Genomic DNA, 14272 nt, shown 5'->3' on the forward strand with positions numbered 1-14272 from the left:
CAAAATTTAGGGTTTGCCAATGTCACCCACAATACACCACTTCGGTTTCTCGATTACCACTTACTGTTCTTCAATGATAGATTGAAAAAGATCTCTGGATTCCTTTGGAAGTTTTTTGAATTCACTTTGAATCACTAGACGAATCGCTCTTAGTTGCTTTGCTCTTGAAAATTCTTCTCTCGAAAATAGATAAGAGAAAATGATGACGAAAATCCATTTTAAACAACTCTCACCTACCATAATAAATGGATCACCGCTAGGGCACAAACCCTAATTTTTCCTTTTACCACTTCAAGTCTTCTATCGATTTATGGGTAACATATACAGATAACATATACCGCTTCAAGGTCTTTACCGATATAAACCGGGGGTTCAAAATATCTCACCAACATGTTCCCCCTAAGATTTTCCAGAAGCTCAATTTGTCGGTTCAGAGACTTCCACACTAGTTGTAGAAACCAGTTCATCCTATGACACTTCTTCTAGTTTCTTTTTCAAAATTTTATTCATTTCCGTTTGAATGGTTTCAACATCAATCTTCCCTTCTGGAGTGATTGGTATATCATCTGATAGGTTCTTTCTCAGTCTGCAAGCTCTAGCAGTGTGTTCCAGTTTGTTGCAATGATAACATACCATTCCAGGTGTTCTCCATGGTCCATTATTCATACTTCCATTCTTCTTTCTACGTGTTGCAGCAGTGTGACCGCTACCATGACAGATCAAATAAGTTTCTCTCCAACCAGTTGTTGCTTGATAGCCACCTGACTGATGGTCATAGGTATTGTACCAGTTGGGATTTTGGTTCACAGAGGGTTTTGAGATAACTCCTTGAGTCCTTGGAGGATATCTCCCAATGTTGTGCAAAACTGACCTGCATTCAAATGGTCTATGCCCAAACTTGTTGCATGCAGAACATTTTCCATTAAATCTATTGGATCAAGGCATATTGTTTAGAAAATAAGGAAAAGTGTTGTAGGCCTTGCTTCTACACACATTAGCAGTATGTCCTTCTTTGAGACAATTAAAGAAAATAGGTTTAAATTTTTGCTTACCTTTATCCTTAGATGTTGGTTGCTTCTTTGATGCTTTAGCTTTTGTTCCAAAGGTCTCACCTTCCTCATACCCAGAGAAACCATGTCCAGTGGTATTCCTTACTGGTTTCGCTGATTCCAACTTTTGCTCTAGCTTAGTAGTACTTTGATTGAATTTGGCAAGCATCTCCTTTGACTTGGTAAGTTCCTTGGAAATAGAAGTATTGGATTCCATCAAGGTTGCATTCTTAGAAATAGTCATGTTTAGTTCGCCTTGCATTTCTTCTTTTTCCACTTTACTCTCTTGGAGATGAGCGGTAAGGGTACTATTTTCTTGCTTCAGCTTGGACATCTCATGATCTTTGTTTTTTACCAAATCTTCAACTTTCCTTTTGTTCTCAAGCTCTTGATTCATTCTGATGGCCAGTCCTTCCAACTCCCTTCTCAAGTTGGCATTAGATTCATTCAGTTTTTCAACTTCTTCAACTACGACATCCATGTCTGCTTCAGCAGAAGAGCTATTTTCAGTAAGTTCCATCAGTTTCTTAGCATGCTCTCTTCTTTTGGCCAAAGAGGCTTTATACTTGACTTTGAGTTCATCATAGGCTCTCTTAGTCTGAGTGAGACGATGAGTAAGTTCCCTCACACTGTATTCCCCCATATCTCCTTCCAAGTGGTTAGACTTATAGAAAGGCAGGCTCTGATACCAATTGATGAATACTAAGAGGGGGGGTGAATTAGTATACCCAAAAATACTGTAGGCAAACTCTTAAATAGTTTAGCAAATAACCGATGCAACAAATTCACTAATAAATCGGTTAAGATAAATGCAAACCAAATAGCAAACAAAGCATTCACCCACATGAGCACAATCACCATAACACAAGATGTTTGACGTGGAAACCCAAATGGGAAAAATCACGGTGAGAAGAAACTCACAAGTAACTATCTGTAGAATAGAAACCAGACTGGTTAAGGTCATACAATGTTCTTCACCAGAATAGATCCTGTTAGAAATCTAGATCTATGTTAGAAGATAAGTCCTATTAAAGACTACCTTGTTAGAGGATTTCAGATCCACAGTTGTGAACCACCTTGTTAGAGGATTTACAAAGGCTTTCCTCGGCCTACCCGGTTAAGGGTTTCAGACTTGTTGAAGATGTGAGTAATCAACAAGTGAGTGATCCAGCTAATAGCACAGTCTGCTTAATTAGATCCTTGATAGCTCATTGTTAATGCATTTCAACATTACTTCAGTCTTCAATATCTTCACACTTTAACTCTTCACACAGACCTAATCTGCTCTACAATGATTGCACATAACCTTTTCTATCACACATCTCTCACATATCTATGTTATACAAACCCTAGACATGATGTCCTTACAAAAGAAATTGATTTCATGTTGGTCCAATTGAATTAGACTACAATTTCCTAGGTTCAGTGCATCTAGACACATTTGGTAACACGACACAAAATCACTGCCAAAGTGTCAGTGGATGATAACTCATCACACATTATAGAAATACTGATTGGTAACTCATCATAGAGTAATAACGGTTAATACAATATACCGATTACCGGTTTGTCAAAAATAAAGAATGGTAGATCATAGTGTCTTGATCAAAAGTTAACTACCGCTTGGGTCCTTCGTACCGCTTGTTATCCTCGAACAACTTGGGATTTCCATACCGCTTGAGCTCTTCAGTTAATCTGTGACTGGTAAACATCTTCTGCAAAATACCGATAGTCTAAAGACTATACATTCAATAAGATACAATACCGGTTGGAACAATTACCGATTGAGTCATAACTCATACATCAAGAAAGTGTGTGTCCATCAATGACAATCAAAATGTCATCAAAATGCCAACACATCTTTCTCATTTTTTCGGCCATAAGGTTTCTATATTTAAATTTTGTTAATCTTCCTTACTTTGTTAGCAAGAAGGTTTCTATATTTCTAGGTAGTCATTAAGAAGATGCAAAATTTTAGTGATACATAAACATGAAACTTGCAATTATAGAACAAAGCAATCATTAAATAGATCCATAGTTTTATTCTATTTAATTTAAGGGTAAAATATATCATGATTGTAAATAGCATCAAGAAGATTTTTAGAAAATAGAATTAAGGATCTATCTTACATCCTTGCCACAAAGTATACACCTAAATTGGAGCTTGTTCTACTAAAACTTAAATGATAAAAATCTATATTTCTTAAATTTGAGACCACATTTGAAAAAAAATCAGTTTTGTAATATAAAATTCTAAATATCTCCTATCTATTAGGTATTAGGATTTACAATCTTGTAGCAATGGGTTTTCTCCCAATCGATCTATGTTCCCTCATATCGCTTGAACTGAGTAGAGCCTATCCAAATTTACATCTCAGAAAATTAGAAAAAAACTAGTACTTGATCAATCTAGGTACATAATCAAATTTAAGGGAAAAAATGACAAATCTTGTAGAGGTCATGGGGTCCACAGATCGCCTTTCAAATTGGGCCACGACTTGTGTGAAAGAAAAATTGAAAAAAAAAGTTCTGTACACATTCCCGTATAATAGTAATTGCAGTGTCAGAAGATTTTTATGTGAACGCCATACGTTGATGGCAGAATGTTGAGCCGATTGGCAGCTTACCCTCCGACAATATGTTGAAATGTACGGCTGAAGCTATTCTAGCTTCAAAACAGATTTTTCGTACGGCTGAAGCTATTCTAGTTCCAAAACAGATTTTTCGTATAGCATATTAGTGACAGGTTAGTCAATCGCAACTGTTAATTGCAAAAAAGACGTATCAAACGTGCGGTGAAAATTTTTCTGATCATCTTGTAAATAATGAAAACAAACGATCAAAACTCAGGCAATGGTCTTGCATTGTTTCATTCTAATTTTTAATTGTTGATGAGAAAAAACAGGTAGTCCGCTTCATATTAAGAAACGTCTTAGCCATAATTAGTTCAAGCTATATATTTATATTTCAAAACTACATGACCACAAAGACTTAAGAAAGCCTCACTTTTTGGCTCGTTATTACAAAACACACACATTTTCTTTTACTATTGAAAAACAAAACTAGGGCTACATTGATAAAGTTCCCAAACTTTACTATTGCCCTGAGACACACATTATTATTGAGAAAGAGGGGAATCCTAGTAGTTTTATCACTATGAGATAGTGATATGTTTTATTGATAAAGTGGCGCTATTGCCATTGAGAGAGAGGGGGACCATGATGGTTTCAGCAGTATAAAGTGGGATTGGCAATCAGATATTGCTCAACCTGCTTGAACAAACCCTTGCTGTTAGCCTTGATCTCCTCAATTTTGGCTTCATCATGGGGAACACCAGGGAGGCTATCATAGTTGCAGTTAAATTTGGTAATACATCCACCCCCTGATTTGGGGGTGAATTTAATCTTGTCACTTACTGACGCCACCTTTTTCCCCAGCATTCCTCCTTCCACAAGGCTGTAACCATAAACCAGGTTGGCCTCATCAATTAAGTCCACTTTCTCTTTCACATAGCTGAAATCCTTGTTGGCTGCAATAACAATTACAATATTATATCGTATTATTAGTAACGATGATGATTCATAACTTCATCGAAAAACAATGTTACCTGATACAACTTAAACATGATGCAAGTTTATAGTGAAACCGAAATGTTACCTGGAGTGAACTTAACGTGTCGAATGGTGCCAACTCCGCCATCACCTTGAGCAAGTGTGATTCCTGAAATGATGCCTGGTGCTTGCTTTGGCAATGTGTTGTGGGAGTCCACAGTTGCTTTCCACAGCCTTTTTGCCTCCACTGGAGACTCTATCTCAAAACTAAAGCTTCCTGCCACCATCTTTATCTCAAGATTTCTGCTACAACAACTCTTAGAAACGCTTACTTTCTTTTGGAGTATCAGTGGATTGGTGTGTGGTGTATGAGGGAATGCATGGTATTTATAGAGTGAATATCAAGAGCTGAACAATTGATGATGAAAGCTTATCTCTCTCTACTCTTGAAAATAAAATAAAGTAATGTTTATTTAATGTTGACTGACTTAAGGTTATCCAGAAGGTCATCAGGCACGTCGCATGTTTTGAATGTTTGGTTTAGAGAAGAGATATTTATCAAGATATTTCTTTTGAAAGTTTCAATATAAAAATAGAAGATATTTCTTTTGACACTGTTATAGAAGCTTCCTGGCCCCACTATCATTAAATAATGAAATTCAAGCTTACGCAGCAAGCACTCACCGTTTTGGGATTAGGACCCTCATCAATTTGGTATGGTGGAATTTGATTTGATTTTTCATAGTCTGGTTGATATTTTACTACACGTAAATAGGGGAAGGAGTCTAGTAGTCAATCATGTGCTATTGACCGTTTACTCTTTGTTCATCCAGTCTATCAATTATTAATTATAAATTAATAAGAAAAAGAATAACTAAAAACAAATAAATTTCACATGTAGTAATAGCAATCTATTTGTATTCTTAGTAGTTAAAATTTGTAGACTTTAATTGAAGGAGTGGTGCACCCATAGCATATTTGTACATAAGTAATGGCAAATTTTGAGGTTGTTGTAGTACACGGTAATTGAAGCATCTTTAAGTAGATGTTGTGTAACACTTCTAAATGATCATTTTTTGACCCTTGCAGACACAATGGATCCTACAATGTTCGTCTTTACCACCTAGAAGCCAAAACAATAGCTATAAATAGTTATGTCACATACAGTTGAGAATTGGATAAAATTGTTCTTAAAACAGTTCAACAAGATAAAATAAGATAAATATAATCTATTTCATCAATTCAAAGTCAATTTTGGGTAATGAAATAAGACAAAATTTATCATATTTTAGTCTAGATGAGGTGTGCATTGCTATTGATGTTTGACAATGATGGTTAAGAATAGTGGTTGGGGAGTGCCAAAAAAGTCAAATCATATATCCAAGGAATCAACTCAAGATAACCTAAATAAATGTTAGGATAAGACATTCTATTTTCTACACTTGATTTTTACATCTTAAACATTATATAAAAAAGTAAATTTAACTAAATAACTTTGTTCTTATAAGACTAAAAATGTAAGTTTTAGAATTAAGTAATATCCTCACTCAATATAGTAGAATATTGTCATAATTTAGATACTATCATTTTAAAAAGAACATTATTCAATTGAAAAATATTCTCATAAATCATTAGATTTTTTTTAAAATTATATTATTTATTAATTATTCCTACATTACAAATTTTTAAAATTATATTTTGTAATTATTTATAATTAATTAAAAATTTAAATAATCATATATATAAAATTCTAAAATGTATTCTATAGACTAGTCTAAAATTTAATATATCAATATACTATTAAAGGTTATTGCAAGTGCTTGCATTTTTTGAGATGCAATAGATGAGTTTATATCAATTAAAGTCATGAGAGTTTAGGTAGTGAGATGTTATATTAGAGTGTGCATATTACATATTAACCAATTAATTTTTTTTAAATGAATACCTCCAATAAATTGGTTGAAATTTTTAAATACGTATAAGAGTATCAATAAATTTTAAAAAACTAAACAATTTAAAAGTAATATAATGACAATTTTCTAAACATGAATATTCACATAAGAAAAATATAAACTAATTATATTGATCGATGTTCATCTATGTAATGTTATTAAAAATGACTTTTAATATGAAACCTTATTAGTTCTTGCTCTTAGGTATTATTCAACCAGTTTTATTAATTCTTTATTATTAAATTGTTTTTCCATCAATTAGAATTGTTAAATTTTTTATTGACTTTTTTTTGGCATATTTAAAAAGTTAAAATGCTTTAAGTTTCTAAATTATAGAAATTATTTCTATAGAATGGAATTGGCTGAATTTTTTTGGATCTTATGGGTGAAATTTCACAAATCCACTATATAAATGAAACACTATTCCAACTCATAACTTGAATGACAATTTCTCAAAGAGCCTTCCTTCTAGCGCTAATTTTGTTGTGCATAGAGGAGGGTAAAAAAGTTCAGATAATTTCTTCAAATGCAATTTAACTTGTCAAGATCTGACATTCAAATGATCAAGTCTTCCTTCTAGTGCCAATTCTGTTGATGTGATTTTCAAGCACATCAAACAGATAATAGAATACCAAAGTATTTTACCCTCTCTTGAACAAAATCACCTCAGATGCTAAATATCTAATCAACTAAGATGATTCCAAGGTTTCTACAATCAGTTCTTGACATGTGGATAACTCAATGGTTTGATGTGAATTGTTGTTTTCACAAAGAGAGTTAACAATTGTTCTTGAAAATTCAAACTTATCATGAATGGAGTAGGCTTGCCAATGATTTCAAATGACTTAAGATTTTACAATTTGAGCTCTCAATCTAATCTAACAAATATTTCCAAATAAAATACAAAAGAGGAAGGGTTAAGTAACTCTACTCTAATCCTATCTTAAACCTAGAATGCAAGAGATAATGAATGACTCAATTAGATTTAACTCGACTAGGTATTGTCATCAAAGAACAACTCTACACACACTTAGTGCAATCATCTAAGGTAATTTTATAGATGTTCAAATTCATACTAAGCAAAATCAACACCATCAATTGGATGCATATCAATGAGTAAGAACAAATTAAAGTTAAGTTTGATTTTGAATTCCAGTTGATCACACAAGGCAAACTCACAATAACCAAGAAGCTAGTGGTATGGATAAATGGATTTCATTCAAGTGAATTCAACAATTTCTTTCATTCAGTCTAAAATACTTGAAAACACTTTTACCGTTGTAGGTTGATTAACAAAACTTATTTAACAACTAAATTTCAGAAGACACATAAACATCAAAAGGAAATTGCATCATCAATGAACAAAACATTGTAACACTTGATGGCTTTAACACTTCACCTGTTCTTGAACTTCATCTGATATCTCAAGTTTCAAAAAGAGCACGAGTAAAGAATGCAATTTAGATCAACTGAGAAGCCTCTGAATTTCAGGCTGGGAGATAATAGGTAACTGACAAAGGCACAAAAGCTTGTTTAGATTTGAATATGCACAATATGAAGCACACTCAACTTAATATGGCAAAATTCTTGTCTTAATCTCAGGTTATTCTTTCTTGTATGGGTATTTTAGTACCCTTTTAATCTCAGTCTTTTAATTCTTGTTTTAATCAGTAATTGAGGTTTTATCTGGCAATAGTTTACATTGTTCACACGCAGGTGCTGTTTTTCATCATGCGCTATGTCAATAAATTTACATTTTCTATGCTTGTACTAAAATATTTTGAGACATTCTGTGAAATAATTATTATGTAAAGTCTGTGTTTTCACATATATATATATATATATTTTATTTTGGTTGTTTTGATCTATGCTCATGTTTGCGCCCAATTTTTTTTTGGTACGCAGAGATGATGTTGGTTAAGGTTGAGGAATTGAGTTGTGTTATAGATTTTATCGTTTTACAAGTTTTAAGGTCTTTATAATGTACCCATTTCAGTCATCCATGTTGATGACTGATACTCATCATCTCGTTGATCATTCTCTTCTGCCATCGACCACCTGTTTTCGCATGCCCTCCATTCCTTGCGTTGATTGTTTTTTGTTTTAGTTAGAAGATTATGTTCTCTCTTTTTAATCTGCCACCGAATAATGCATGGTAATACATGTTGCAGTTCATGCAAGATTTGTTTCTTAATTAATGCTACAAACAAATCATTTTACTAGCTTGAAATCTATTTGTATTTAAGCTTGATATGGTTTTTGATTAAGCTGGAATAAAAATGTTGTGTATCAAAGCAGTTCAGTAATAGAAAGACAAAGGATTCTACCATTGTTAAAATTTATGAATGATCAATTTCTTTTTCATGTCCCATAAGAGTGATCAGTAAGTGACTTGGTTTTATCACTGTGTTTATTGCTGTTATCTTTTTTCCTCTGCTGTCATATGCATTTCAATCAGCTGGTTTGAGGGTAAGAGATGTTTTCAGAAACTAGAGCATATCCTACAATGATGATATTCTATGAGAATGGTCGTGGAATCTAGTTTTACATCTGCTAGTTATTTTTAGTTTAATAGTCACCAAAGATTTATTATTTGATCCACCCTATCAATCATTTCCTTTCATGAGGTTGTTAAATAATTGTTTTTCTGGAAATACTGTTAGAGTTGAGACAATTATTTAATTAATTAATTAATTGACTCTTTTTGGGACTTCTAGTTGCCAATTAGTTTAAGGTTGTTGGAGTCTAATTAATCTTAGCTATTGATTGAGATTAAATCATGGCTGTTGGTTTTCAATGAGAGTAGTATAAAAGGGGTCAATGGGCATCTGGAGAACACACACTTCAGAAGCATTTGCAGTCTTAGCAAATGGTTTTGCAGTAATAACAAGGGCACAGTGATAGCGTTGGAGACAATGGGAGTGGAATTTTAGCAGGAGAAACTATGAGAAGAATTTCCGGAGGACAGTAGTGCTGAAGCTCTGCCGGTAAGAGGCAAACAGTTAATGTATCTCTTGATTTGGTGATTGGGGTTTTTCTAGGGACATTTTGTCCAAAAATATCATGTTCATTGTGTTGCATATTTTCTTTCTATGATTTTATTTTTAAAATTGCAGTTGTGTTGATTTTTTTAATATTTGTTGTGAATTAATTTTTGATAGTCAAATAATCCATATAAGATAGGGGATTAATAATCAGTAGCCACAAGAGAGTTTTCACATGGTATCAAAGCAGATCTAAGAGTAGAAAAGGCTTAGAATAGGCACAAGAAGAAAAATCGAGGGTTTATAACACCCAATTCGACCTCTTCAGAATTATTATTATTATTATTTTATTTTTGAGATGGTCTCGGTAGGTTTAAGAGATCAGGACAGATTGGATGGAGCCTCAAATTTTGGTGTTTGGAAAGCCAAAATTTCTTTATTGCTGGAAGAGAATGGTATCAAGGAATATGTGACCAGTGTTGCAGCTGTACCTTCAAATCCAACACAACTCTTAGCATATAATAAGGAAGATGCCAAGGAAAGGAGGGTGATTCTTGATGGTGTCAAGGATCATATTGTTCTGCATATTGTAGAGTTAGATACAACAAAGAAAATGTGGGACGTCATTCTGAATCTGTACCAGAATGCTACCACTAACCGAAAGATGATTCTCAGAGAAAAGTTAAGGAATACCAAGATGAAAAAGGGAGAAGAGGTTACAAGTTACCTCACCAAGCTTAGACTTGTCAAGGATGAGTTGGCAGTCATTGGAGAAAAACCTAATGATGACGAGCTAGTACAAATAGCCCTAAATGGGTTTACTAAGCAGTGGGATGTCTTCGTTCAAGTTATTAATGGACGAGATAACTTACTGAGTTGGAATCGACTATGAAGAGACTTCACTTAGAAGGAGCTTAGACTAAGTCTTGTTAGTGGGACCAATAGCAAAAGCTAGAAAAGTGAGGTAGAACAGGAAACTATTGCCCTAACAGGAAAAGGGGAAGTGAAGAAGGGGTCTAACAAAGGATCAAATCGACAAAGTGAGAAGAAGAAGAAGGACCTGTCTAAGATCAAGTGCTATGGTTGTCATGAGTTTGGCCACTATTTCAGTGATTTCCTACAAAGGAACATGAACAACAAGAAAGGCAAGAAGTAGATGGTAGCTTCAACAAGTGCAGATGAGCTCTCTTATAGAATGGAGGATGAATTCACACTCATAGCTTGTATGATTAACTCAAACTCACAGAGTGTTGCGTGTATATATATTGGGGTGTCATTGTATATGACAGGAGTTAGAGAGTACTTCTCCAGTTATAAGGAGGAGGAAATCAGAATCAAGATTTATATGGGGAACATGTCCAAACTCAATCTAGTTGGGAAAGGGACTGTTCAATTTCAGAGGAGTAATTCAAGTTGATTCCCCTTCATGATGTGTTGCATGTGCTAAGCTTGGGTATGAATCTTATTTTTGTATCTGTCCTTCAGGATAAAGGATACAATGTACTTGTTAGAGGGGGGATGTGCTGATCAAGCATAAGGATTGTAAGTCACCCATAGCTATTGGAGTTAGGAGCGGTCAACTTTATAGGTTGTAGTCTGATACTCCTAAGGCACTCATGAGAAGCATTAATCCTAGAGTTAAAGGAGAGCTATGACATAGGAGGATGGGTCATATACATCATAGATCACTTAAATTACTTCGTGAGATAATGACAGGTGTTCCAGAGGTGAGCACTAGCATGATGATGTATGTAAGGGATGTGTGTTGGGGAAGTTTGCGAAAACAACTTTTCAAAGGAGTGACAATAGATACAAGGGTGTTCTTGATCTAGTACATTCAAATATATGTGGACCAATGTCAATGAATTCTTTCAGAGGATATGAGTACTTTGTTACTTTTATTGACGATTTCTTCAGGAAGACCCATATATACTTCTTGAATACCAAGGATGAGGTCTTCAGTCGCTTCCAAGAGTTCAAAGCTCTTGTGCATAACTCTACAGGCATGAAGATAAAGGTTCTTTGGTCAGACAAATGGAGGTGAGTACAAAGGGAAAGAGTTCCATGCCGGGGAAGAAATCAAGAGAGAGTGGACCATTCCTTATGACCCGCAAGAGAATGGGGTTGTTGAGGGGAAGAATCGTTCTATACTAGAGGCAGAAAGGGCTATGCTACATGACTAGGACATGCCATGTTACTTATGGGTAGAGGCATGTAGTATGACAATATACATATAGAACAAGGTTCCGCATAAGGTATTGGGGAAGACACTAGAGGAAGCTTTCACAAGGGAGAAGATAGATGTCAGACACTTTAGGATATTTGGAAGTTTGGCATATTGTCACATTCTAGGGGTTACATGTTCCAACTTAGATCAGACTGCAGAGAGGGGTACTTTGTGGGGTACAATGAATCCTCAAAGGCATATAGAATATTTATTCCAAGAACAAGGAGGATTATAGTCATACATGATGTCAAATTTATGGAGGACAAGACACTTAAGAGGTCCAAAGATTTCCCAACAGATGATCAAAGTGAGCAGCCAACAAAAGCTCCAAGGATGTTCAACCAAATTAGGGACAACAAAGTGCAAGTATAATTACTAGCACAAGCACAAGCTCAAATGTTGAGAGTTCACAAAATATAGAGCAACAGATGCAACAAGTTCAAGAGATGCATCAAGAAGACATGGAGGTTGATGTTTCATCCTCCACAGTTGGCAACAAGAACCGTTAGGTTCAACAGATACATAGGGATACTTAGAAGTTTGTAGGAGATCCTAGGATGAGTAATAGACAAAGGAGACAACTAGCTAAGTTTAATGACTGTGTGAAATTAGTTAGTCAGTTAGTAGATAGAAAGCCTTCCAACTATCAGGAAGCCGCACAACAATAGATGTGGTGAGATGCAATGGTTGAGGAATATACCTCAATAGTGCAGAACGATGTATGGGAGGTTGTGCCTAGACCAATAGATAGGGGAGTAGTTGGATCACATGGGATCTATAAGATCAAACACGGTGTTGGTGGTAGCATCGAGAAATACAAGGCAAGGTTTTTGGCCTAGGGGTTCTCTCAAAAGGAGGGAATAGGCTATGAGGAGAAAATCACTCCAATGGGCAGGTATACTTCTATACAAGCCTGGATCTCACTTGCAACACAGATGGGATGGCAGATCCATCAAATGGATGTCAAGATGACGTTTATTAATATTGAATTAAAAGAGGAGGTATACATAGAGAAAAAAGAGGTCTTTGTAGCATACAACAATGAAACCCATATGTGTAGATTGAAGAGAGCCTTGTATGGACTCAAGTAGGCTCCCAAAGCATGGTATGAGCAAATTGATAGATACTTGCAAGGAATGGGATTCGTGAAGAGTGAGTCGGATGCTAACCTCTACTACTTAATGGTTGGGGTGAGGTTCTCATTATTATTCTATATGTGGATGACTTGTTTCTAACAGGTTCATTGGGGCTCATAGAGGAGTGCAAAAGGGGCCTTGTGACAGAGTTTGTGATGAAAGATTTGGGACTAATGCACTACTTTCTAGGCATGGAGGTGTGGCAAATGGATGGAGAAATTTTCCTTGGGCAAGGGAAATATTGCATCAAAATCTTGAGGAGGTTCAAGATGGAGGATTGCAGAGCCATGTCTACAACTATGATCACAAATTAAAAGAAGGTAGGCACATCGAGGGAGAAGGATATAGATCCCACCTTATACATGTAGGTGATTGTTTCTCTCATGTATTTGGTTAACACTAGACTAGATATATCTTTTGTAGTAAACTCTCTTAGTTAGTTCATGGTTGAGCCAAAGAGAGTGCATTGGACAATTTCTAATCATGTATTGCAGTATTTGCATGGTACAATCGAGTATGGGATTAGATATGCTCAAGGTGATGGTATTAGGTTGATAGGCTAGATTGGATAGGCAGTACAATGAACATGAAAAGAACTTCAGGGTATTTCTTTAGCTTGGGATTAGGAGTTGTCTCTTGGTATAGCCAGAAGAAGAAGTTTGTGGCTCTGATTTCTGTAGAGGCAGAATACATAACAACTAGCATGGCAACGTGTGAGGTGATATGGCTTCAGAAGTTGCTAGTAGTGTTGTTTTGTCAGAGGGTAGAGATTGTGTGATACACTACGACAATCAAAGTTGCATTAGATTATTTGAGAATCCTATGTTTCATGATAGGTCTAAGCATATAGACATTGGGGGATTGTTCAGCTATAGTATATACCTACAAAGCAACAGGTAGGAGACATTTTGACAAAGGCATTGGGAAGGAAAAAATCATCTTCTTCAAAGATAAGTTGAGTGTCATGCAGAACACCTTCATCGCTAAGAGGGAGGGTTAGTTTTTTAGCTCGGACAATTGTCCTCTCCATTCCCAAGAATTAGTAAATGCTTGTTTTTCTAGGAATGTTGTTAGAGTTCAGAAAATTATTTAATTAATTAATGACTCTTTTAGGAACTTCTAGTTACCAATTAGTTTAGGGTTGTTGGAGTCCAATTAATCTTAGTTGTTGATTGAGATTAAATCATGGCTGTTTGTTTTCAATGAGAGTAGTATAAAAGGGGTCAATGTGCATTTGGAGAACACACACTTGAGAAGCATTTGTAGTCTTAGCAAATAGTGTTCTAGTAATAGAAAGGGAACAATGATAGCGTTGGAGATAGCAGGAGTGGAAATTCAGTAGGAGAAATTGAGAGAAGAATTTTTAGAGGAGA

General features: G+C 35.1%; 1 protein-coding gene across 1 annotated transcript; it reads right to left on the reverse strand.

The window, feature by feature from the left end:
• Positions 1-3981: 3981 nt before the first annotated feature.
• On the reverse strand, positions 3982-4973 carry LOC131071861 (pathogenesis-related protein 1). Its single transcript, XM_058007826.2, has 2 exons — positions 4707-4973; positions 3982-4578 (listed from the first exon to the last, which is right to left on the reverse strand). Exons 1-2 carry the CDS (start codon positions 4885-4887, stop codon positions 4277-4279), a joined length of 483 nt encoding a protein of 160 aa, XP_057863809.1. The 5' UTR covers positions 4888-4973; the 3' UTR covers positions 3982-4276.
• Positions 4974-14272: the final 9299 nt, after the last annotated feature.

The sequence above is a fragment of the Cryptomeria japonica genome, chromosome 9 (assembly GCF_030272615.1).
Source record: "Cryptomeria japonica chromosome 9, Sugi_1.0, whole genome shotgun sequence".
NCBI lineage: Eukaryota > Viridiplantae > Streptophyta > Pinopsida > Cupressales > Cupressaceae > Cryptomeria > Cryptomeria japonica.

Coding starts and splice junctions, on each gene's coding strand:
- LOC131071861 (XM_058007826.2), bottom strand. CDS start 4,887: ATGGTGGCAGGAAGCTTTAGTTTTGAGATAGAGTCTCCAGTGGAGGCA. Junction 4,579..4,706: donor ACACGTTAAGTTCACTCCAG/GTAACATTTCGG, acceptor TTGTTATTGCAG/CCAACAAGGATTTCAGCTAT.